Source organism: Pistacia vera, unplaced genomic scaffold (genome assembly GCF_008641045.1).
Source record: "Pistacia vera cultivar Batoury unplaced genomic scaffold, PisVer_v2 Contig539, whole genome shotgun sequence".
NCBI lineage: Eukaryota > Viridiplantae > Streptophyta > Magnoliopsida > Sapindales > Anacardiaceae > Pistacia > Pistacia vera.
Genome location: NW_022196378.1, coordinates 1,194,443 through 1,219,209, shown reverse-complemented (window position 1 = coordinate 1,219,209; position 24,767 = coordinate 1,194,443). Strand labels below are relative to the sequence as shown.

The window sequence follows — 24,767 nt, the reverse complement described above, 5'->3', positions numbered from 1 at the left end:
AAATATTGTATAATGACTTTATTATCAGTACTATCAAATACATCTTTCTCTATATACACAACTAAACTATCATTCAACCATTGATCACTCATTCTATTTCACAAATGACTCTTCACAAAATTCATTATTGAAAATGATATCTCTACACTAGTAGTGGCAATCGGTAAAATCAATGCTAATTTTATCAACAAATAAACTAATAGAAACACTTTATCTTTTTTAGTTTCAAGCATCACTCTTGCTAGATCTCCAATCCCATTCAATTCCATAAATTTGACATTAGAGCGTACATCCAAAATGTAAATATCAAATTGAAAATCAAGTGTCATGGGTTCTAAGTCAGAAAAATCTTTTGGACAAATTTCAGCAAGGTGCATCAATTTTTGCTTATCAAAAGCAACAAAATTTCCATTTGGACATAAGCATGCTAAACAAATAAGTAATTCAGTGTTTACCTAATTAAAATGACTATTCAACTCTTGAAGCTACATATCTAAGGCACTATAAAATATTTCAATGCAGTAATGATGCACATTTGTGATACCCTTATAAGTCTTCCATTGTGATCGCCCTTGAATAAAAAATTTGTCATCCATATTTGGAATATCAATGTCATGTTTGGCAAAAAAAAAACAAAATTTAATAAGTAAATTCTCCCATCCACTATCCCTCATCAATTGTAAAGCTTGCTTACACGCTTCAACCAAATTCATAGCATTTACAATATCTTAATCTTTTCTTTGTAGTGCTTGAGAAAGTTCATTTGTAAATCTAAGTAAATCTTTCATCGTAAATAGACTAAACACAAAATTAAATGATTGCATCAATTTCAATATATTTCTTGCCTGAAATCTTTGCTCGGAGTTTGTCCCATCTTTTGCCACAATTTCAAAACATCAATAATGGATGAGAACAACAAGATTATGCTCATTAATGTATCATAATGCGAGCTCCAACGTGTATCACTGACACGTTTCAAATTTATCTCTTGATTGAGGCCATTTCCACTTGAAAGTTCACCATTAGAAAGAGCTTCAATAACTTTACTAACTTGCTTATCTCTAAGAATATCTCAACGTTCTGATGAAGCACCAGCAATATTAACTATAATCGCCACAATATTAAAGAGATCGTTAACATCATCTTGATTCTTTGCTAAAGCCACAAGAGCCAACTAGAGTTGATAGGCAAAACAATGAATATAAGAAGCACATCTATTCTCTTTCAAAATAAGTGTCTTCAAACCATTAAATTCGCATTGCATATTACTAGCTCCATTATAACCTTGTCCTCGCAATCTAGAAAAACTCAACCCATGCTTAGAAAAAAAGTTGTCAAGTGTCATCTTGAGTGAGAGAGCTGTAGTACTGGTAATGTGTTCAACACCTACAAAACGCTCCACAGCAAGTCCATTCCTATTAACATAACGCAAGACAATAGCCATTTGTTCATTTGTAGAGATATCACGAGATTCATCAATCAATATAGAGAATAATGAATCTCTTAAATCTCTAATGACAGCATTTACAGTTTCACTTGCAGTCGCACTTACAATGTCTTTTTGAATCTTAGGTGATGTTAATTTGAGATTGTCAAGAGCATTTTTGAAAGCAACAACATAGACATCTTCATTATGATCAGCAAGAAATCGTAGAAACTTGAGAAAATTCCCTTGGTTGTTTGAATCATAGGATTCATTATGACCACAAAATGGGAGTCCTTGCCTTAGAAGATAATGAACATAGTCAACTATAGCATTTAAACGAGTTTGATACTCAATTCGTGCTTTAGAAGAGTGTCTATAAAAAAAAATGTCTGAATGTGTTGGTCTTGATTCAATAATAATTCATACATTCTTCGAGCTTGATTATGAGCAGCACTTATAGCATAACATTCAATATTTATTTCTCTTTCCAATTTGAAAACCCTTGACCAACAAAGTGATCACCACCCGCTTTATCACCAACATCTAACCTACAAAGATAGCAACAAAGACAAAATCATGTGTCTTTTGCTATACTATATGTCAATCATTAATCAAATTCATCAGACCAAGAAATAACAAATCTTCTTAAAATTCCACCAAATCTCTGAAAGAAAACTCATGGCCTTTAGGTTGACAAGGACCCCTTTTCAAATATACTCTTCAGATTTGATCTTGAACATTAGGATCATAATCTAAAATTTTGGGACATAAACCTGGATCCATAAGAAGATCTAGCAAATCAACTTCCAAATTTTCTCTTGAATCATCAATATTTTCCTCTTGTTGAGATGATGAGATCATTGTTGACTTCCTTTTGAAATATCTCTCCATACTATTTTAAAACAACTATATATTATTACTTGATAAAAAAAAAATGCAACAAATAATTATATCCTCAATATAAAAAACTAACATTTATAATAATTTAAAACATGAAAGTTAAATAAATGAACTTAAATTGCAGTAAGAAACTAAACAAGAGCTCAAAATCTATAGTATTTCACAAAAATGCTTGATCTACAAGCCATTAAACCTGTTGGTAAACTATAAGTAAATTCACCTAATTAGCCCCTTAATTTCAATTGTATATCATTGTTTAATCTCATATTCATGATTTGAAGTTACATATAGTTTGAATGACATAAATTCATTCTAATGTTATAAATCAAAACAACAAAAGAAATTTAATTCTAAAAGCTTTAATCTTTTTTTTTTTTTTCGCCTCATTATTTTTTTTCTAGTAAGATTATTTTTTCTTTTCTTTATTGAGAGTTCTTGTCTTCTTGATACAAGAACAACAAGTCAACAACCCATTTATTGCTCTTGTTTGGCAGTTCAATAAATTAAAATACACTTAGAAGATAAAAAGTAACAGCCAGCCAAGCACAAAACTACAACAACATGCCAACAACCTCACCATTTATGCAGAAAAAAAAATTCTACATGTGCTTGAAGAAACATAGTGAAAGCCAATCAAAATTAGCTATTTACCCATGAGCATAAAACTATGAAGGACATTCTGGAGAACTTAAATGAAATTAATTAAAACAAAACTTAATAATTGAATCAAGTAAAAAAAGGAAATCAATAAATATTCTATTAAAAGAGATTCTGAAAATAGTGGAGATTCTTCAATTGAGTGGTGGGGCACGCTGCAGCTAGGGAAGAGAAAAATAGGGATTGGGGAGATAGAGTGGGGCACCCTGGGCAAGAGAAAAAACTGGGATTAGAGAAAAAAGGGGAAAGATATTATTAGAGAAAGTTAAAATTTTTAATTAATTTAGTTTACTGTAATTTTGTTTTGTTATGGGGCAAAATTCAAAAAATAAAACCCAAGTGAAGTCACTTGACCCCACGTGACCCCATGTGGGTTCGCCCCTGCCCCAGGGCCCTAAAGTTGACGACCAAGTAAGACCCTTAGTGGCCACCCCCATTAACCTCTTTTTACTCTTTTACCATCAGGTCACCCTTCTTAACTATAGTGTAGTAGGTTGTGGAAAGTGTTTTAATAACCAACTCGGGGTGAAACGTGAGAAAGTTGATGGGTCTTGGGTTGACTGGTTTAACCGGTTCGACCAACCAGTCAAACCAGGTGTCAAAAAGTTTAAATTCAGAAAATACACCCCTAAAAATTACAGTGAAGTCCCTATAGGTTTAAAATTTAGCAAACACATGCCAAATACAAATCAGCGGTCGACTGGTTGGCTACGACAACACACCAAATGTAATCCAATCATCCATTGAGCCCATTCCCCAGAAAATCTACCCAAGATCTGGCTAAAATCGGTTTGGTTTCAACTAGATTTCACCAACACTAGCGTCGACAACTCAGGCCAGATCTCGCCATCGTTGGCGTCGACAACCCTCCCCATCACCACGAAAGTACTCCCCTCAGCCTCCTGGTCAAAACCCATCTTACGCCATCCCCGTTTGCCTCGCTACTTGTCGACTGTTGTTGCTGCTGGTTTTTTTCGATTTTCGGTCGAGTCACTCACCAAAAATCACCTCTATTGCCACCATTACACTTACAGGCCATTTCTCTTCAAAAGCGCCAACATTTTGGTGTTCAATTGTTCGCCGCTCATCATCCTAATTTCTAGTATTTTCGATGAATAGGGAAATTGGTAACTTAGTCCGAGGAAAGTCCCAGGTCTCGGTTCAACCAGTCGGGTTAGGTTTTAAAACATTGTTGTGGAGATACCAAATAAATTACAATTATCATATCATATGGACTATTCACTTGTTGATAATTAAGAACAAATCCTTAAATTGTTTTGGTTTTAAATGTATTATGAGTTTAAATAATTATGAACCCCTTTATCTTCTTTTATTTATTTTCCAAAGAAGGGGGAATATGTATTGTGAGTTTAAATAATTAAGAATTGGTTACTTTGATTAAAAAAAATGAAATTAGAATTTTAATAATTTAAACTTTATTTTAAATTGAACCAAAGACACAGTACGTGATGGAAGGAACTGAATTTATATTTATTTATGGCCGGCACGTTTGTTTGATCCACGATATAAATGATTTTCCATCTTATCTGCTTGCCACGTCTTCAAATTCAAATTAAGTGGGTCATAAACTGTTAGATACAGTATTTTGAATTTTGAATACCGTATCGAAATAGTATTTTCAAAGTCTCGTTGCCAAATTAGACTTGTCTACTTTTGCTTTGACTTGCACATTTAGCTTTGACTGTATGATATCTTTTAGACAAAATAAAAGAGATAAGAGTTCATGAAATTGCAGAATATTTTTAAATCATATAATACTCATTATCCACTGAAATTGTAAAATGTTCAAATCAGATATACTAATAGACACTATTTAGACAACCCCAAAATTAGAAATGCTTACAAAGGACAATTGCAGCAGTTGATTTGTTCAATTCATCTTATGACATAATTATATATGTTAGTATGTGTTGAAATATAACATTTTTTTTCTTTTCTTTAGTGATTGGAGTGTCTGGGTCAGTTTATGAGCACCTCAACTAATCCTCTAGAGCCCTGAAGTTGAGGGTCAAGTAAATCATTTCAGTGACCACCCCTATTAGCAACCTAAGTGGATCGAATTCATGATTTTTTGAGTAATATACCCAAGAGTCATAGTTGACCATTGGACCACCCAGTGGTGCTTGTCGAAATATAACATTACTCTCACCATATGTGATGTAATAGACTTGTATATAAGTTTTTTTTTTTTTTTTCCAATAATACTAGACATGGCTAAATTTATTCCACAAACCTTTATCTATTTCCATTAATTTAATCATAGAGTATCAATTTATTACAACAATCCAACAATTTATATCCAATTTACTTATGTAATATGTGAGGAATCAAAAGTAGATTTCTTTAAAGCAAAATGGGCAAGATTAGAAATAAATATCAGAGGAACTATTTTTTATTAACTAATGGACAAGCTTGTGATGTTCTTAATTGTATTGGTGTTTGATGGGCACGATACTCGTAGTATGGTTAAAATTGCCTTTATGGCTGTGTTGATTTTTTGAAATTTATTAGAGATGATGTTGAAATGGATTACTATAATGAGATGATGATGTTATCTCTCATTAATTTTGAAAACTAAATAGAGGTGTATATATATATATATATATATATTAAAAAATTATTCAATGCATATAGAAGTGGGGACCCTTAAAGAAATTAATGGGCGTCATTCGCCAATAGATTATTCTGTTCAAAGTATATTAATAGAATTTGTATGTAACAATAATGGAAATTTCCTTAACCCCCACGGGTTTCGCTTAATTACCAAGCACCCACTGATTTCATAAATTAAACCCTAGTCTCCATTAAAATTTACCTTTAAAACTAATAGTAAGTGTTATTTTAGTATGTATTATTTTAACTTTTTAAGTTTAAACAAGGGTTGAGGTTTTGGGGTTTTGAAAGCAACAACATAGACATCTTCATTATGATCAGCAAGAAATCGTGAGAAACTTGAGAAAATTCCTTGGTTGTTTGAATCTAGGATTCATTATGACCACAAAATGGGAGTCCTTGCCTTTGAAGATAATGAACATAGTCAACTATAGCATTTAAACGAGTTTGACCAATTCGTGCTTTAGAAGAGGTCTATAAAAAAAATGTCTGAATGTGTTGGTCTTGATCAATAATAATTCATACATTCTTCGAGCTTGATTATGAGCAGCACTTATAGCATAACATTCAATATTTATTTCTCTTTCCAATTTGAAACCCTTGACCAACCAAGTGATCACCACCCGCTTTATCACCAACATCTAACTACAAAGATAGCAACAAAGACAAAATCAGTGTCTTTTGCTAATATATGTCAATCATTAATCAAATTCATCAGACCAAGAAATAACAAATCTTCTTAAATTCCACCAAATCTCTGAAGAACTCATGGCCTTTAGGTTGACAAGGACCCCTTTTCAAATATACTCTTCAGTTTGATCTTGAACATTAGGATCATAATCTAAAATTTTGGGACATAAACCTGGACATAAGAAGATCTAGCAAATCAACTTCCAAATTTTCTCTTGAATCATCAATATTTTCCTCTTGTTGAGATGATGAGATCATTGTTGACTCCTTTTGAAATATCTCTCCATACTATTTTAAAACAACTATTATTATTACTTGATAAAAAAAAATGCAACAAATAATTATATCCTCAATATAAAAAACTAACATTTATAATAAATTTAAAACATGAAGTTAAATAAATGAACTTATAAATGCAGTAAGAAACTAAACAAGAGCTCAAAATCTATAGTATTTCACAAAAATGCTTGATCTACAAGCCATTAAACCTGTGGGAAACTATAAGTAAATTCACCTAATTAGCCCCTAATTTCAATTGTATATCATTGTTTAATCTATATTCATGATTTGAAGTTACATATAGTTTGAATGACATAAATTCATTCTAATGTTATAAATCAAAACAACAAAAGAAATTTAATTCTAAAAGCTTTAATCTTTTTTTTTTTTTGCCTCATTATTTTTTTCTTAGTAAGATTATTTTTCTTTCTTTATTGAGAGTTCTTGTCTTCTTGATACAAGAACAACAAGCAACAACCCATTTAGCTCTGTTGGCAGTTCAATAAATTAAAATACACTTAGAAGATAAAAAGTAACAGCCAGCCAAGCACAAAACTACAACATGCCAACAACCTCACCATTTATGCAGAAAAAAAAATTCTACATGTGCTTGAAGAAACATAGTGAAAGCCAATCAAAATTAGCTATTTACCCATGAGCATAAAACTATGAAGGACATTCTGGAGAACTTAAATGAAATTAATTAAACAAAAAACTTAATAATTGAATCAAGTAAAAAAAGGAAATCAATAAATATTCTATTAAAAGAGATTCTGAAAATAGTGGAGATTCTTCAATTGAGTGGTGGGGCACGCTGCAGCTAGGGAAGAGAAAATAGGGATTGGGAGATAGAGTGGGGCACTGGGCAGAGAAAAAAACTGGGATTAGAGAAAAAAGGGGAAAGTATTATTAGAGAAAGTTAAAATTTTTAATTAATTTAGTTTACTGTAATTTTGTTTTGTTATGGGGCAAAATTCAAAAAATAAAACCCAAGTGAAGTCACTTGACCCCACGTGACCCATGTGGGTTCGCCCCTGCCCCAGGGCCCTAAAGTTGAGACCAAGTCAGACACTTAAAATGAGTTAGTTGTTTTGTTGGTAAAACTATGATGTCTACTTACGCTACAAAAAAGATTAATAAGAGTTCTATTAGAATATAATTACCAATTTTTGTAGAATATGTAACAAATTTATTCTTACATAATGTTGGCACGCCTTTATAATCATAATTCCTTATATATTTATTCAAAGTATTTTATAATAAAAAAAATGCAGTTTTTCAAAGAAAAATAAGTTCATAAATAGGAAAGGAATTAAAAAACGAATGGGCCAAGTGAAAATGGGTTGAATCTTATATCCAGCCCAAAGTATCAAACCACAGAAATGTTAATATGTCAGGTACAGGCGGGCCGCCCATGGGTCGCTAGTGCCCACAACAAGGTTTGGTTACCCATCAAGCTAACACTTTATTAATTGGTCATTTTCTGAGAAAATCTCTTAAATTCATGATTTCATACTAGATGAGGCTACCTTTCTATGTATAATTGTATATATAATGCGAAAAGATTTACCAGAGTGATTTACTGCCTTATATTTTTAATAATATCGCAATAAAAAATTTAGTCCAAAATTTAGCATATTTTAAGTAAACATCTATTTGTATGTATAATCTTGTATCTTCGTTATGTTATAGTTAAATTGATATTCTATTATAAAGAAGTAATTAAAAAGATAACAACATTTTTATTTTATTTTTGTTTTACTTATTTCTTTTTTGGTGATCAGCGTGTCTAGGTCAGCTCGCATACACTTCAACTAATCCACTAAGACAGGAGACAAACTTAGGAATGAAACTTAGGAGGGTCGAAGTTTAAAATAACAATTAACATAAATAAAAAAAAAAATAAACACAAATATTTGTATTAATAAAATTCTCATTAACTAATATATTTATAATTGTCCTCGACGAGATTTCATCTTTTGAAAATATTGTATAATGACTTCATTATCAATACGATCAAATACATCATTTTCTATATACACAACTAAACTATCATTCAACTCTTGATCACTCATTCTATTTCACAAACGATTCTTCACAACATTCATTACTAAAAATGTTCTCTCTATACTAGCAGTGGCAACCGGTAAAATCAATACTAATTTTATTAACAAATAAACTAATTGAAACACTCTATCCTTCTCAGTTTCAACCATTACTCTTGCTAGATCTCCAATCTCATTCAATTCCTTAAATTTGACATTAGAGCATACATCCAAAATGTAAATATCAAATTGAGAATCAAGTGACATGAGTTCTAAGTCAGAAAAATCTTCTGGACAAAGTTCAGCAAGGCGCATCAAATTTTGCTTATCAAAAGCAACAAAATTTTCATTTGGACATAAGCATGCCAACCAAATAAGTAATCAAGTGTTTACCTCATTGAAACGATTATTCAACTCTTGAAGCTACATATCTAGGACATTATAAAATACTTCAATGCGGTAATGATGCGTTTGTGATACCTTTATAAGTCTTCTGTTGTGATCGCCCTTGAATACAAAAGTTGTCATCCATATTTGGAATATCAATGTCATGTTTGGTACAAAAAGAACAAACTTTGCTACGTAAATTCTCCCATCCACTATCCCTCATCAATTGTAAAGCTTGCTAACACGCTTTAACCAAATTCATAGCATTTACAATATTTTGATCTTTTTTTGTAGTGCTTGAGAAAGTTCATTTTTAAAGCCAAGTAAATCTTTCATCATAAATAGACTAAACACAAAATTAAATGATTGCATCAATTTTAATATATTTCTTGCCTGAGATCTTTGCTCGGAGTTTGTCTCATCTTTGGCCACAATTTCAAAACATCAATAATGGATGAGAACAGCAAGATTATGCTCATTAATGTACCATAATGTGAACTCCAACGTGGATCACTGACACGTTCCAGATTTATCTCTTGATTGAGGCTCTTTCCACTTAAAAGTTCACCATTAGAAAGAGCTTCAATAACTTTATTAGCTTGCTTATCTCTAAGAATATCGCAACGTTGTGATGAAGCACCAACAATATTAACTATAATCGCCACAATATTAAAGAGATCATTAACATCATCTTGATTCTTTGCTAAAGCCACAAGAGCCAATTGGAGTTGATGGGCAAAACAATGAATATAACAAGCACATCTACTATCTTTCAAAATCAGTGTCTTCAAACCATTAAATTCTCCTTGCATATTACTAGCTGCATCATAACCTTGTCCTCGCAGTATAGAAAAACTCAACTCATGCCTAGAAAAAAAATCGTCAAGTGTCATCTTGAGTGAGAGAGCTGTAGTATTGGTAATGTGTTCAAAACCTACAAAACGCTCCACAACAAGTTCATTCTTATTAACATAATGCAAGACAATAGCCATTTGTTTCTTTGTAGAGATTCATCAATCAATATAGAGAATAATGAATCTCCTAATTCTCTAATGATAACATTTATAGTTTCACTTGCAGCCGCTCTTACAATGTCTTTTTGAATCTTAGGTGATGTTAATTTGAGATTGTCAAGAGCATTTTTTAAAGCAACAGCATAGACATCTTCATTATGATTAGCAAGAAATCGTAGGAGCTCGAGAAAATTCCTTAGTTGTTTGAATCATAGGATTCATCATGACCATGAAATGGGAGTCTTTGCCTTAGAAGATAACAAACATAGTCAACTATATCATTTAAACGAGTTCGGCACTCAATCGTGCTTTAGAAGAATGTTTATAAAAAAATGTCCAAATGTGTTGGTCTTGATTCAATAATGATTCACACATTCTTCGAGCTTGGTTATGAGCAACACTTCTAGCATAAACATTCAATATTTCTTTCTTTTTCCAATTTGAAAACCCTTAACCAACAAAGTGACCATTGCCCCCTTTATCACCAACATCTAACCTACAAAGATAGCAACAAAGACAAAATCCTGCGTCTTTCGACAAAATCCTGCGTCTTTCGCTATACTATATTCCAACCATTGATCAAATTCATCAAATCAAGAAAAAACAAATCTTCTTGAAAATCCACAAAAATCTTTAAAAGGAAACTCATAGCCTTTAGGTTGACAAGGACTCATTTTCAAATATACTCTTCGGATTTGATCTTGAATATTAGGATCATAATCTAAAATTCGAGGACGTAAACCTAGATCCATAGGAAGATCTCACAAATCAATATCCATATTTTTTCTTGAATCATCAATATTGTCCTCTTGTTGAGATGATGAGATCATTGTTGACTTCCTTTTGAAATATTTCTCCATACTATTTCAAAACAACAATATATTATTACTTGATAAAAAAAATGCAACAAATAATTATATGCTCAATATAAACTAAACTAACATTTATAATAATTTTAAACATGAAAGTTAAATAAATGAACTTAAATTGCAGTAAGAAACTAAACAATAGCTCAAAATCTATAGTATTTCACAAAAATGCTCGCTACAAGCCATTAAACCTGTCGGTAAACTATATGTAAATTCAGTTAATTAGCCTCTTAATTTCAATCGTATATCATTGTTTAATGTCATATTCATGATCTGAAATTACATATAGTTCGAATGACATAAATTCACTCTAATGTTATAAATCAAAACAACGAAAGAAATTTGATTCTAAAAGCTTTAATCTTTTTTTTTTTTTGCTTCATCATTTTTTTCCAATAAGATTAATTTTTCTTTATTAAGAGTTTTTGTCTTCTTAATACAAGAACAACAATTCAACAACTCATTTCTTGCTCATGCTTGGCAGCTTAATAAATTAAAATACACTTAGAAGATAAAAAGTAGCAGCTAGCAAAGCACAAAATTACAGCAACATGCCAACAACCTCACCATTTATGTAGAAAAAAAAAAAAAAAAATTCTACACGTGCTTGAAGAAACATAGTGAAAGCCAATCAAAATTACCCATGAGCACAACAATATAAAGGACATTCTAGAGAACTTAAATGAAATCAATTAAAACAAAACTCAATAATTGAATCAAGTAAAAAAAGGAAATCAACAAATATTCTTACTGTTAAAAGAGAATCTGAAAATAGTGGCGATTCTTCAATTGAGTGATGGGGCACGTTGGGGCTGGGGAAGAGAAAAATAAGGATTAGAGAGATGGAGTGGGGCACGCTGGGCAAGAGAAAAAGTTGGGATTGGGTAAAAAAGGGGGAAAAATATTATTAGAGAAAGTCAAAATTTTTAATTAATTTAGTTTACTGTAATTTAGTTTTGTTATGGGGCAAAATTGAAAAAATAAAACCCAAGTGGAGTCACTTGACCCCACGTGACCTCATGTGGGTCCGCCCCTGCCCTAGAGCCTTGAAGTTGACGATCAGGTAAGCCTCTCAGTGGCCACCCCTATTAACCTCTTTTTGCTCTTTTACCATCAAGCCACCTTCTTAACTATGGTGTAGTAAGTTGTGGAAAGTGTTTTAATAACCAACCCGGGGTGAAACTCGACAAAGTTGCCGGGTCCCAAGTGTCAAAAAGTTTAAAATTCAGCAAATACACCCTTACAAATTACAGTTAAGTCCCTATATGTTTGAAATTTAACAAACACACCCCAAATACAAATCGACAGTCCACTAGTTGGCAGTGACGACACACCAAATGCAATCCAATCATCCATTGAGCCCATTTTGCTAAAAATCTACCCAAGATCTGGCTAAAATCGGTTTGGTTTCAACCAGATCTCACAAACACTAGCGTTGACACTTGACAACTCAAGCCAGATCTCACTGTCGTTGGCGTCGACAACCCTCCCCATCACCACGAAAGTACTTGCCAAAACCCATCTTACCCCACCCCTGTTCTCCTCGCTAATTGTCAACTGTTGTCGCCGTCGGTTTTTTTCGATTTTCGGTCGATTCACTCAACGAAAAATCACCTCTCTCGCCACCATTGCACTCACCGACCCTTCCTCTTCAAAAGCTCCAACATCCTGGCGTTCAGTTGTTCGTTGATCATCATCCCAATTTATAAGGTTTTCAGTGAATAGGGAAATTGGTAACTTAGTCCGGTGAAAGCCCTAGGTCCCTGTTCAACTCGTCGGGCCAGGTTTTAAAACATTAGTTGTGGAGATACCAAATAAATTACAATTACATATCTAAATTTAGATATATATATCATATGGACTATTCACTTGTTGATAATTAAGAACAAATCCTTGAATTGTTTTGGTTGTTTTGGTTTTAAATGTATAGGAGTTTAAATAATTATGAACCCCTTTATCTTCTTTTATATATTTTCCAAGAAGGGGGAATATGTATATGAGTTTATAATTAAGAATTGGTTAGTTGATTAAAAAAATGAAATTAGAATTTTAATAATTTAAACTTTATTTAAATTGAACCAAAGACACAGTACGTGATGGAAGGAACTGAATTTAAATTTATTTATGGCCGGCACGTTTGTTTGATCCACGATATAAATGATTTCCATCTATCTGCTTGCCACGTCTTCAAATCAAATTAGTGGGTCACAACCGTAGATACAGTGATTTTGAATACCGCATCGAAATAGTATTTTCAAAGTCTTGTGCCAAATTAGACTTGTCACTTTGCTTTGACTTGCACATTTAGCTTTGACTGTATGAATCTTTAGACAAAATAAAGAGATAAGAGTTATGAAATTGCAGAATGTTTTAAATCATATAATACTCATTACCACTGAAATTGTAAAATGTCAAATCAGATATACTAATAACACTATTTAGACAACCCCAAAATTAGAAATGCTTACAATAGGACAATTGCAGCCGTTGATTTGTTCAATTTGTCTTATGACATATAATTTATGTTAGTATGTGTTGAAAATAACATTTTTTTTTTCTTTTTGGTGGTGGGGGCATCTAGGTCAGTTTATGCGCACCTCAACTAATCTCCGAGTCCTGAAGTTGAGAGTCAGATAAATCTCCATGGTTATATTTATTAGCAACCTATGTGGATCGAATTCATGAATTTTTGAGTAATACATCCAAGAGTCTAGTTAACCATTGGACCACCCAAGTGGTTGTCGAAATTAACATTACTCTCACCATATGTGATGTAATAGATTGTATATAAGTTTTTTTTTTTTTTTCAACAATAATAGACAATGGCAAATTATTCCACAAACCTTATCTATTTCCATTAATTTAATCATAGAGTATCAATTTATTACAACAATCCAACAATTTATATCCAATTTACTTATGTAATATGAGGATCAAAAGTAGATTTCTTTAAAGCAAAATGGGCAAGATTAGAAAAATATCAGAGTAACTATTTGGTGAACGACTTACGCATACCAAGTTTGCCGAAAAGACAAGTTGGTACCCAAAAGGTTTGAAACAATAAATAGGTACCTTCGTCATGTTCTGTTAGTGATTTTCGTTTGATAATAGTGAAAGACAGAATGCCCTTGAAAGTTTGATTTTAGTTTTTTATAAATTATAAATTTATAAATTTCTTAAAAACCCCATAGGTTTGCTAATTTGACTAAATACCTCAATATATAAAAATTTTATAAAATAACAAAAACACCCCCGCCACCTGCAGTGCCAGATTTCGGCCACCACCACCGGATCTGGCCGAAAAATTGCGTTACGACACAGACCGTTGGATCTGTGTCGTAACGCGTAGATCTGACATTTTTCGGCAAGATCTGGTCGAAAAAGGCCAGATCTAGCCGTTGAGGCCGGAATCTGGCACTGCGGGGTGACGGAGGTGTTTTTTTATTTATTAAAAAATTATATATTGGAGCATTAGTCAAATTAGCAAACCAGGGGGGATTTTAGAAATTTTTAAATTTATAAAAAACTAAAATATCAAACTTTCAAGGGCATTCTAGTCTTTTCACTATATCAAACGAAAATCACTAACAAACATGACGGAAGGTACCTATTTGTCGTTTCAAAACCTTTTGGGTACCAACTGTCGTTTCGCCAAACCTTGGGTTGTGTAAGTTGTTCTGCCTAACTATTTTATTAACTAATGGACAAGCTTGTGATGTTCTTAATTGTATTGGTGTTGATAGGCACGATACTTGTAGTATGGTTAAAATTGCCTTTATGGCTGTGTTGATTTTTTGAAATATTAAAGATGATGTTGAAATGGATTACTATAATGAGATGATGATGGGTGCGTTTGGTTTAGTATTGTGATAGGATTTTAGGGATAGTATTGGGTTATTGGATAGGGGAGTATTACGAGGTAAATTTTAAAATTTGTAAAAAAATCCCTTAGGTTTACTAATTTATTAAAGACCCTAACAGATAAAATGAATAAAACACCCCCACCACCTGCAGTGCCAGATTCCGGCCACCACCGCGGAATCTGATCGAAAAATTTTGTTACGGCACAGACCAGTCGGATCTGTGCTGTAACACGTCGTTAGGCCTTTTCCGGCCAGATCCATGGTGGATCTGGCCAGAAAATGCCAGATCTACAGTCTGTTATGGACATCGATGGCCAGAAAAGGCCAAACGACGGCCAAAGATGTGGCTGTCGTTTCGGTCAACAACGGCATTTCTTTGACCGTCAACGACGGCCATTTCTTTGGCCATGCTGAAGGCCAGATCTGGCGGAAAAGGCCACTTGGTGAACTTCCGGCCATTTCTGGTCTGAAGTTAGACCGTTGTACAGATTCTGGTTATCACCGACGATGGTTGCCGGAATCTGACAAGTTGGGTTGAGGGGGTATTTTTGTTAATTTTTAAACTTTTTTTCAGGGGGTATTTAGTAAAATTAATAACCTTATGGGGTCTAAAAGTAATACAAAAATAGGGTAATATTTCTGGAATAATATGCCAAACATTATTTGAAGATAGGATCCAGAATATGGATAAAAATACTAAGTCAAACATAGCCGATGTTATCTTCATTAATTTTGAAACTAAAATAGAGGCTTAGATATATTTATATATATATATATATATATATATTATTAAAAAATATTCAGTACATATAGAAGTGGGGACCCTTAAAGAAATTAATGGGTGTAATAGATTATTCTGTAAAATATATTAATAGAATTTGTATGTAACAATAATGGAAATTTCCTTAACCCCAAGGGTTTCGCTTAATTACCAAGCACCCACTGATTTCATAAATTAAACCCTAGTCTCCATTAAAATTTACCTTTAAAACTAATAGTAAGTGTTATTTAGTATGTATTATTTTAATTTTTAAGTTTAAACAAGGGTTGAGGTTTTGGGTAAACAAGGGTCAAGTGTTATGTTTCTGAGTAAGGGGGCGTTTGGAAAATTGGAAAGGTGTATTTCTCTGATTAACGGCTGTTCACTAACTGACATGGACGGAATGAGGTTAGGGTCCTATTTTTGAAACCAGTAGGGGCTCAAAATAGCTGAAACCCGTGGGGGTAAAGGTGAAATTTCCCGTAACAATAATATTAGAAAAAAAGTCAATTAAAATACCTTAAAGAAGGTCCATGGAATAGGTATGAGGTCTTCCTCTTGTTAAAATATCCTCGCAATAAAGAAAACAAGAAACTGACAAATGAGGGTTGACGGCAAGTGGGGGTCCCGTGAATACCGGGTCAGGCAACGGGGTCTTACCGGTAAAAGCCGGTTTCGGTTGAACGAGGCAACCGGTCGGATTAAAAAATAGAAAGTAGTTTCCGTTTTTAACTCCTCCGCTCTCGAATAATGCCCAAATTCGGGGCCGGCTTAGCTGTCTTTTGGAGCGATTTCCTATGGGATACGTCACCTCCTTTGCCTTTGTTCGGTACTCTCACTTTTAAAAATCTTTAATTATTATTTATTAATTCTTTAAGAGGCAAAGTTAGCGTGTTTCGACCATGTATGAGTTATGATGCAGCTGCAGCTTGAGACACTGAGACATGGAATTTGATGTGGCAGCATATGGGACCCATAAAATTTCCATGTCAGCAATTCCCCGCGTGGGAAAAGCATCTCTTAGATGCGTTCGATTTATTATTTCATATCCTATTCCTAATTCTATTATCAAAATACTTGTTTGTTTAATTATTTAGGAAATACTATTATATATTTTTTAATTACTTTTAGACCCCTTAAGTTTATTAATTTCATTAAATACTATCAGAAAAAAGTTTAAAATTTAACAAAAATACCCCTATCTACCCAGAGTTACCAGATTCCAACAACCACTATCGATGGTAGCCGGAATCTGTCACAACGACCTACAAATGATCGAAATTGGTCGATAATTCGTCGATCTGGCTTTTTCTGGCCAGATCCACCATCAACGACTACCATATCTTAGGCCAGATCGACGCACATCCGATCAAATCTGATCGGTCTGCGTCGTAATGCCAGATTCTGACCAAATTTCTATAGTGGTGGCCGAAATCTAGTACTGTAGATGGGTGAAGATATTTTTGTTATTTTATAAAAAAATTATATATTATGGTGTTTAGTTAAATTAGTAAATTTAGGATATTTTTTTACTAATTTTTAAATTTTATCTTATAATAATTATTTTATGTAATTATTTAATATTATTTTTAAAATCTAATCCAAAATAACAAACGAAATAGAACTTTTAAGCTTGGTCTTCGCCCGCTGGTGCACCACTATAGTGGACTGCCTTTGGAAGGTGGGAAAAAGAAAATCATAGATGGATGGGACTTGTCGACAATCCTAACGTTTGATTTTTAAATTTAAAATTAAAAAAATTATTAATTCTGACTTTTAAGTTATCTATTTTATTAAATTTATTAAAAGTTACTAATTAATTATAATAAACATGACAATCATACAATTATTGTGAAGGACTAGTTTTTATACCTATAGTATGGTGGAATGCGGAGAATGATTAGTATACAATTATATATATAAAAAAAAAAAAAAAAATCTTAATTGTGGAGTTTTATACAAGGAATATGTGTCCTAATTGTACTCTAAGGGTATGGTGGCCCATTATGTAAGGGGAGATCAAGTAACCCTACCTCTTATCTCATTTTGTGACACAAACATTTAATGATTGTTTATAGTCTTGTTACAAAACATCTTAGAATGGATCGACCATTTACTAAGAGGTAGAACATCTCTGGGTTTATCACTTATTCTTCATGAAGGGTTAGTGTCATGCGAGGGTTACCAAGACAAAGGGGGTTTCCCTTGCTTGGCAAGGGCTAGCAACTCACCACACTGCTTTACCCCAAGTAGACCATTCATGGTACCCCCTAGGTGGTTCCTTCTCATTGCTTGCCACTTGAAGCAATCCCAGGATCTTGCCCTCCTCAAATAACCAATTGAGTGACGGTCGCCCTAAAAGAAAACACATGACATCACTTTAGTAGATTTACTCTTGTAAAATTTCCTTAACATACGCCACTGAAGTATAGGTGCATGCGTGGTCTTGCCCTAAAAGAGAAAAAACGATCTAATAATCAAATGACATATAGTATGAAATCAAAGAATTGATTGGTAGATCTACATTGAAGAACATATGTAATAATTTGAATAGAAGGATCAAAAAGTCAATAGTAACCTTAATATACATGTAAAAGGAAAAATGCATGCCATTTAAGGTAAGTGAATGATTCTTTAAGGAAAAAAAAAATTTATTCTTCTTCCTTGACTATTCTTCTTCATTCGGTAGTCATTTTACCCTTTTCGTGTTAAGCTTCGTTAAGACTATTTTGAACCCTCCATTTACTTGAGTGTTGGAGAACTGAAGCCAATAATTTTTTTATTTTTTTTATTTTTTTTGTGTTTTCTAATTGTTCCAACAATGGAGCAAGATATCGTTCCGTTTCTTGCTCATTATTTTAAACATTTATGTGTAGATATATAATAATTTAACACGAGCAATAATATATATTAGTAAGATAAGATGACACATTAGTAATGACAAAAAATTTGGGATACTATTACCTTATTTGGACAATCACTCATTTTGAGTTTATACATTTGTTTTAAAATTAAAATTATTTTTTAATTGTAAATCTTGTTTAATTAGAAGTGTTTCAAGTTGATAAAAGAAAGAAAACTATTTTTTTCTTATCAAATTGGTCATAAATAATTGACTAATTATGAATTAACTAGTTATATTAAAGTTTTAAGTATCTAAATGGTGAGTTATTTATATTTAAGTTATTAAATAAATGTTAATTACTATAATTTAAAGTCATAAAAAATTTAGTTAGCAAACTGACAGCTGGCAAATAGACTGAGCAAATCTGTATCCCTCTGCCTTACCGGCAATGACGGGCTCCACTTCGCTTCTTTCCTTCCTCAACTTGTACATTGTCTCGTACTAATTAACTAATAATGCGACACGTCATGGACGAAGTAATTCTAAATTGATCCAAGGGTATTTTTGTAACACGAAATTCCTCCTTCGAAATCCACGCAATTTCACAATCCTTTCCTCCGTGTCATCTCGTGGACACAACCAATCTCCACCGTCCATCTCATCACCCAATCTCCACCGTCCATCTCATCACCCAATCTCCAAACCCTAGTTCTATATAACATGTGTGAACTTTCAAATTCTCTCCTCGAGCATTTCTTTCTTATCTTCCCATTTCAGACTCGGAGCGCTCTGCCTTTTTAATATTTTGTTTATTTATTTGTTTAACCAAATTATTTCAATGGAGGGTGTAGCGGCCGAATCATCGCCGTCGTGTTACGTGAGCTGGGAGGAGGTGAACGTGTCGAGCAACAAGGGAAGGAAAGAGGTTCATTATTATCTGAAGAAGAGAAATGGTCATGGTTCGGATCTGGTTGTGATAGGGAAAGAGAGAAGCTTGAGGCGCATGTCTTATCATTACGTTAATAAGAATAAATTGTTATCGTTGTCTACGACGGCGTCGCTTTTTAAGCTTAAGTCGAGGCGAGAGGTCATTGATTGGCTTAACTCAATTATTTCAGGTATTTCAATTGTATTTTTTTTTTTCTTTCTTTTTTTTTTACACTTAATTTAGGGTTAATTTGGGTTTCGCTGAGGAAGAAATTAAAAGTCTTGGATTATTTATACGTGTGTTTTTTTCTCTCAACTTTTTTGGGTTTTGTTTCTGGGATAAAATATTCATTAAGCTATTCTATTTTTTTTTTTTCGTGTCTTCAGATTTGAGCGTTTAAGATTGGGTTTTATTATGATTTTGCTAAATATTTTAATTTTTCTCAATTCATCTCAAAAGTTTCCATCTTTCTGTTAATTTATCGAAATTATTGTTCTTGAGCTTCTTACATCTCGATAGCTCTGTCTGAAATCCAATTTTTCTTCTATTTTTAATACGGACTTCTATCTGGGTTTATGTTTTGCTATGCTATAGCCCCTGATTCTTCCCGTTTGATTTATTTTCAGAAATTCTGAGGATATTTAAAGTTTTTATTTTCCTAAATTCCGAGGATATTTAAGTGCTAATTAAAGGGTCAAATTTGATTCATGCATCTGAGTTCGGGAGTCCGTCTAATTACGGGTGGACTGGGCTCCTTTCTTGACTGGGCTCCTTTCTTCTCTCCCTTCAGGGTTGACCGAAGGTTTATGATAGTTATCATAACTCGAGGGTAGTGTGTGACTAATTTGCCTGAAATTTTCCTCTAATAAAATTGATATTAGGTCACTCTTTTCCAAATTATGGCTTTTTAAAAATGTTCTTTACGTTCTTTTATATTTGGAATCATTTGTGGGCATTAGTTTCGAACCCTTGATTCCCCGAGAAACAACCCGTTGATGGAATTTCACCACTCATTTTTTTTTTTTTTTTTTTTTTGAAATTGATAGACTTCTTTTCTTCTTATCATTAGATCTATTATTCCTTTTTCATTTTTATTGTTTTTATAATATATCTATCTTGAGTCTATTTCATTGTTTGAAATACGTGATCGTGATCTGGTTCCGATCTATGTTTCTATAGAATGAATTAATCTTCTTTTGTTTCTCAACTCGATTCTTTTTGTGGCATGACTTGTTTTGTGGGTTACTGAGATGGGGTTCCTTACCTTACGCCCTTTTCCTTTCCTTGTCACCATGTCTACATGTTGTTGGTAACTGACTATGATCTGGACTGCAGGAATACCAGTACAATTTAAAGAGCTGGTTGACATCAGCGGATTCCTGTGCCCTCAAAATTTCTAGGTTAAGATCTTTCATGTGCAAATATATCATTTTTCTAAAAAAGAAACAAGGAAAAAAAAAAAAAAAAAATCCTCTCTGCTGTACTTTGGACTCTCTCATTGAGATATATATGTTTTGTGACCCATTACATATGTCTTATGAGATGTTTTTTTGAGCATAAAATCAGTTTTTCTTCTGGTGACTCTGTGTTTGCTTGTTTATGCAGATTTGTGTATGTTTTGCTTTCAGTTATACATTGAATTACATGACGTGGTGAGTTAATTTTTTTATGTGGGAAAGACTCCTCAGTTTATGCTAATTATTTTAACAAAAATTGCAGATAAAGCCGCTCAAGGACCTTCATCATCAGCTGGTGCTTCATTGGGTAGTAAAGAAGCCTGTGAATTGGATACAAAATTATTTAAGGTATGAATGATTTTGTAAAATTATGACTTTTTATGTCAGTCTATTATTTTTTCCCTCAGGTTATTTTTCTAGATAGTATTTCAGTTAATATAATTTTTAACAAAATTTTCTATTTTCTTGATGTTATTGTTTCAGGGCGTTCAGTTGCAGAAAATGGGCCATGATAGTAAAGAAATTTTTTGGTTAGGTTCTCCTTGGATGTTAAGGAGAAGACGGAAGCATTATCAGTCTTTTTGCCGGAACGGTGTTAAAATTTCTGTGAGTATTTTCCCAGTGTGTTTTCAGATGCTTTCTTTCAGCTTATGTTGTCCACTCTCTGGAATCTTCTGTTACTTATCTGTTGTCATGAAATTCTTGTGATGTTCTTATTTTCTTCTTAATCTTCAGGTTCATGACTTCGTGTATGTTTTAGCCGAGGAGGGTAAAAGGCTGGTTGCATACTTGGAAGACATGTACGAGGACTTGAGAGGCAATAAGATGGTTGTAGTACGATGGTTTCACAACATTGATGAGGTTGGTTTAGTTTTGCCTCACAATTTTAATGACAGAGAGATTTTCTATTCTCTTTGTCTTCAAGATCTCAGTATTGAATGTATAGATGGATTGGCTACTGTCCTCAGTCCCCAGCATTTGGAGAAGTTCCTGAATGAGGCGAGACATACTCAGCTGCAACCATTTATGTGCCACAAGCAGTTTGATAATGATGATGTCCAGCCCTTTGACATAACTCAAGTTAGGGGTTACTGGAAACAAGAAATTCTTAGGTATATGTCCATCTTTTCTTCCTCAAGTGACTGTGCAAATTCTCAACGGCCTTATGACAGCCAACGATTTGAAAAAATGGGCAATGATGAATATGAGATCAGGCCTAAGAAGAGGCATCGTCAGTCAAAAGATGACGATCTGTACTCGCAGTGCATCAATAGGAAAGATTCATTGGATGCGGCAGATGCTGGTGAGCAGATTTTGATTAAGAGTTCTGCTTGTAAAAGTGTTCCAGAATTGGCCAATCTAGATGCGGTTGGTTCTGCTGCTGGTTTCTCCAGTAAAGAAGTTAATCAAAATTGTCAATACTTGAAAGTAGGTTCTCATGTTGAAGTCCTCTCTCAGGACAGTGGGATGCGGGGATGCTGGCTTAGAGCTTTGGTAATCAAGAAGCATAAAGATAAGGTGAAGGTGCGATATCATGACATTAAGGATGCAGATGATGAATCTAACTTACTAGAGGTATATCTTGTATTTTAGTTACTTTTTGAGCAAGACGGGGTATTTCGGCTAGAACCCGTTTTCCCATTTTACTAATAGTTTTGATTGTTTGATGTTGTAGGAGTGGGTTTTGGCATACAGGGTTGCCTTTTCAGATCAATTTGGAATTAGGGTTTCTGGAAGGACAATTGTACGACCTGCCATGGACACTGATAAAGGCAGAGTATCATGGGCCGTTGATGTTGGTACCATTGTGGATGTTTGGTGGCATGACGGCTGGTGGGAAGGCATTGTAATTCAGAAAGAATCTGAAGATAAATTCCATGTCTATTTCCTAGGTTCGAATAAACTTTATTTTATTCTGCTGATTCTACTCTAGATATTTATGTCCGTTTTTATTAATCACTGAAAATCTAACTGTTATTTTTTATATTTTTGGCAGGGGAAAAGCGAAAATCAATATTTGGCCGTGGCGACTTGAGACATTCCCAGGAATGGTTGGGAAATAGGTGGACACATGTAAAGGAAAGACCTGATGCTGTGAACTCCATACTATCTTGCTTGGGCATGAAGCAAGTATTGGCGAAAACCTGTGATGGCAATGCTGTACAAGCTGCTATTTGTGTTAGCGGACAATCATCGAAAGATGATACTGAATGTAGTGAATCTCTTTCGGACTCTGGAGACGAGAAGTTGAAAAACTTGGATCTTGTTCCGGATCTTTCAAAGGATGGGTTGCTTGCCCGGTTGAAGTGGAAATCATCGAGGAAGAGAAGACGCTCTGGTGGAAGCTCTGTTCGTAAGCAGCATTACAGAGATCATGGCGGTAAAAACACCTCAGAAGTCATTGGATCTGGTACTTGTGAAAGGTTTTTTATTCCGAAAACCATAAAAGTTGATCATGATAACTGCAAATACTTGAGCGATTCTTTATTCAGTCCTTCAGTTGTGCCTTCTCTGACAAGCTTGGTTATGTCTAGGTGATTAGATGATGTTTTTGCGATATAAAAAAGTTTTGTCCATCCGCCATGGTAGTCTTAGATGTTAGTTTTTCTTGCTTTTAGGAATTATTAGAGGTATATATGTGTCATGTGGCGCATCTGCTGGATGCATCTTTCTGTTGGGTACTCAAACACCGTCTTTTTCCTGCTGGAGATATTTACGAGAAAACCTGCCATCCAATTCCTTCTAGCCTGTGTATTCGTACTTAACAAGAGCCTCCATATATGAGGCGGCAATTTTGGATGCAGTAGAAGGACCTTGTGGAGCTCTAACCTGTTTTTTGAATAATTTTGTATTAGTTGTTTTATGTAACTTGTATATCATATCAATGGTAATAAAATCATACCTATTGTAGTCTTTGGTTCTTATGCTAGTATAGCATTCCGTTGTATTATTGATTGAGATTTGGGTTTCATAAGCAGAAGGCAGATATGACGTATTTCTCCGTGGTATTCTTAATTGTTGGAAGTTACGCCTCCACCACAACGGCTCTCTTCCTCACACTACTTGAACTAACTGTTTTCAAATCTTAACTAATTTTGATAATTTGGATAGATTCGATGGGATATCGTTTTAATTAAATTTATTTATCCTAATTCTATGCACTAATCATTCCAACAAGAAATTTTATTCAACATTATTGGATTTTAAATTAAATTAAGTATTCTTTGAAAAGTTTCACCAAAGAAAAATGTTACACTAATAATCTTTTTTCATAAATTTTCTCTCATAACATCGATATGACATTTGTAATTGATCAGTTTGTAATGAGTCTTACCTAATAAATTACAACTGATCAATTACGAGTTGTCATATAAGAATTGTAAGAAAAAGTTTTTGAGAAGCGATTATGAATATGAACGGATATTTGATGATAAGAATTATATTCTTATTTTAGGGTTAATTATGTTTATCTTTGTCATATCGTCCAATTATGCTTTGATTGATATCAAACAATTATTACTTTTAAAAACAATAATACCCTTTGTATGTAAATTAAAATTTAACACTTAAAACTCTTTACCCTCAATCTTTTTAACACAATTTGAAGATGAAATTCTGATATGAATAGTTTGCTATAAAAATCTAATCTTGGAAAAGACTACTCAATAGGTGAGATTGTTTATAATCACACATTCTCTTCCTTTAAAATAAAGATTAAAAAAAAAAAAATACTTAAGTTAAATAAGCAAATATTTATATGATGTCTTATTCAATTAATTAATTATCATTGTCATTGTCAATACTGAAAACAACAAAGAGAGGGTGTTTCTAGGTTTGTTTATACTTTCCAACCATTTAGGGGATTTAGAGAATGTCATAGGTTTGATATAATTTGATGTTTTCCTCTTCTTTTTTACTTTTATTACTCCTGTCAACTGTATATTTGAAAGTGCTTCTATAGTTCTCTGCAATACAAGCATCACCCTCATTTATTTGAATTTTAACTCTTTAAAT

General features: G+C 33.2%; 1 protein-coding gene across 2 annotated transcripts; it reads left to right on the top strand.

Annotated features, from left to right (window-relative positions):
* The first annotated feature begins 19,107 nt into the window (after positions 1-19,107).
* LOC116107441 lies at positions 19,108-23,677 on the top strand. 2 transcript variants are annotated; one of them, XM_031393716.1, is made up of 7 exons: positions 19,352-19,486; positions 20,632-20,696; positions 21,016-21,101; positions 21,237-21,359; positions 21,489-22,328; positions 22,429-22,645; positions 22,750-23,677. In XM_031393716.1, the coding sequence occupies exons 4-7, from the start codon at positions 21,255-21,257 to the stop codon at positions 23,289-23,291; spliced, it is 1,704 nt and encodes a 567-aa protein (XP_031249576.1). In that variant the 5' UTR covers positions 19,352-19,486; positions 20,632-20,696; positions 21,016-21,101; positions 21,237-21,254; the 3' UTR covers positions 23,292-23,677. The 2 variants fall into 2 exon arrangements, with proteins under 2 accessions (XP_031249575.1, XP_031249576.1); XM_031393715.1 differs by lacking the exon at positions 20,632-20,696 and having other exon boundaries at positions 19,108-19,486.
* Positions 23,678-24,767: the final 1,090 nt, after the last annotated feature.

Excerpts from the sequence above, each read along its gene's own strand:
- LOC116107441 (XM_031393715.1), top strand. The coding sequence starts at position 19,207 with ATGGAGGGTGTAGCGGCCGAATCATCGCCGTCGTGTTACGTGAGCTGG. Across the intron at positions 21,102-21,236 it reads TGGATACAAAATTATTTAAG|GGCGTTCAGTTGCAGAAAAT; the intron begins GTATGAATGATT and ends TTATTGTTTCAG. Across the intron at positions 22,646-22,749 it reads ATTCCATGTCTATTTCCTAG|GGGAAAAGCGAAAATCAATA; the intron begins GTTCGAATAAAC and ends TATTTTTGGCAG.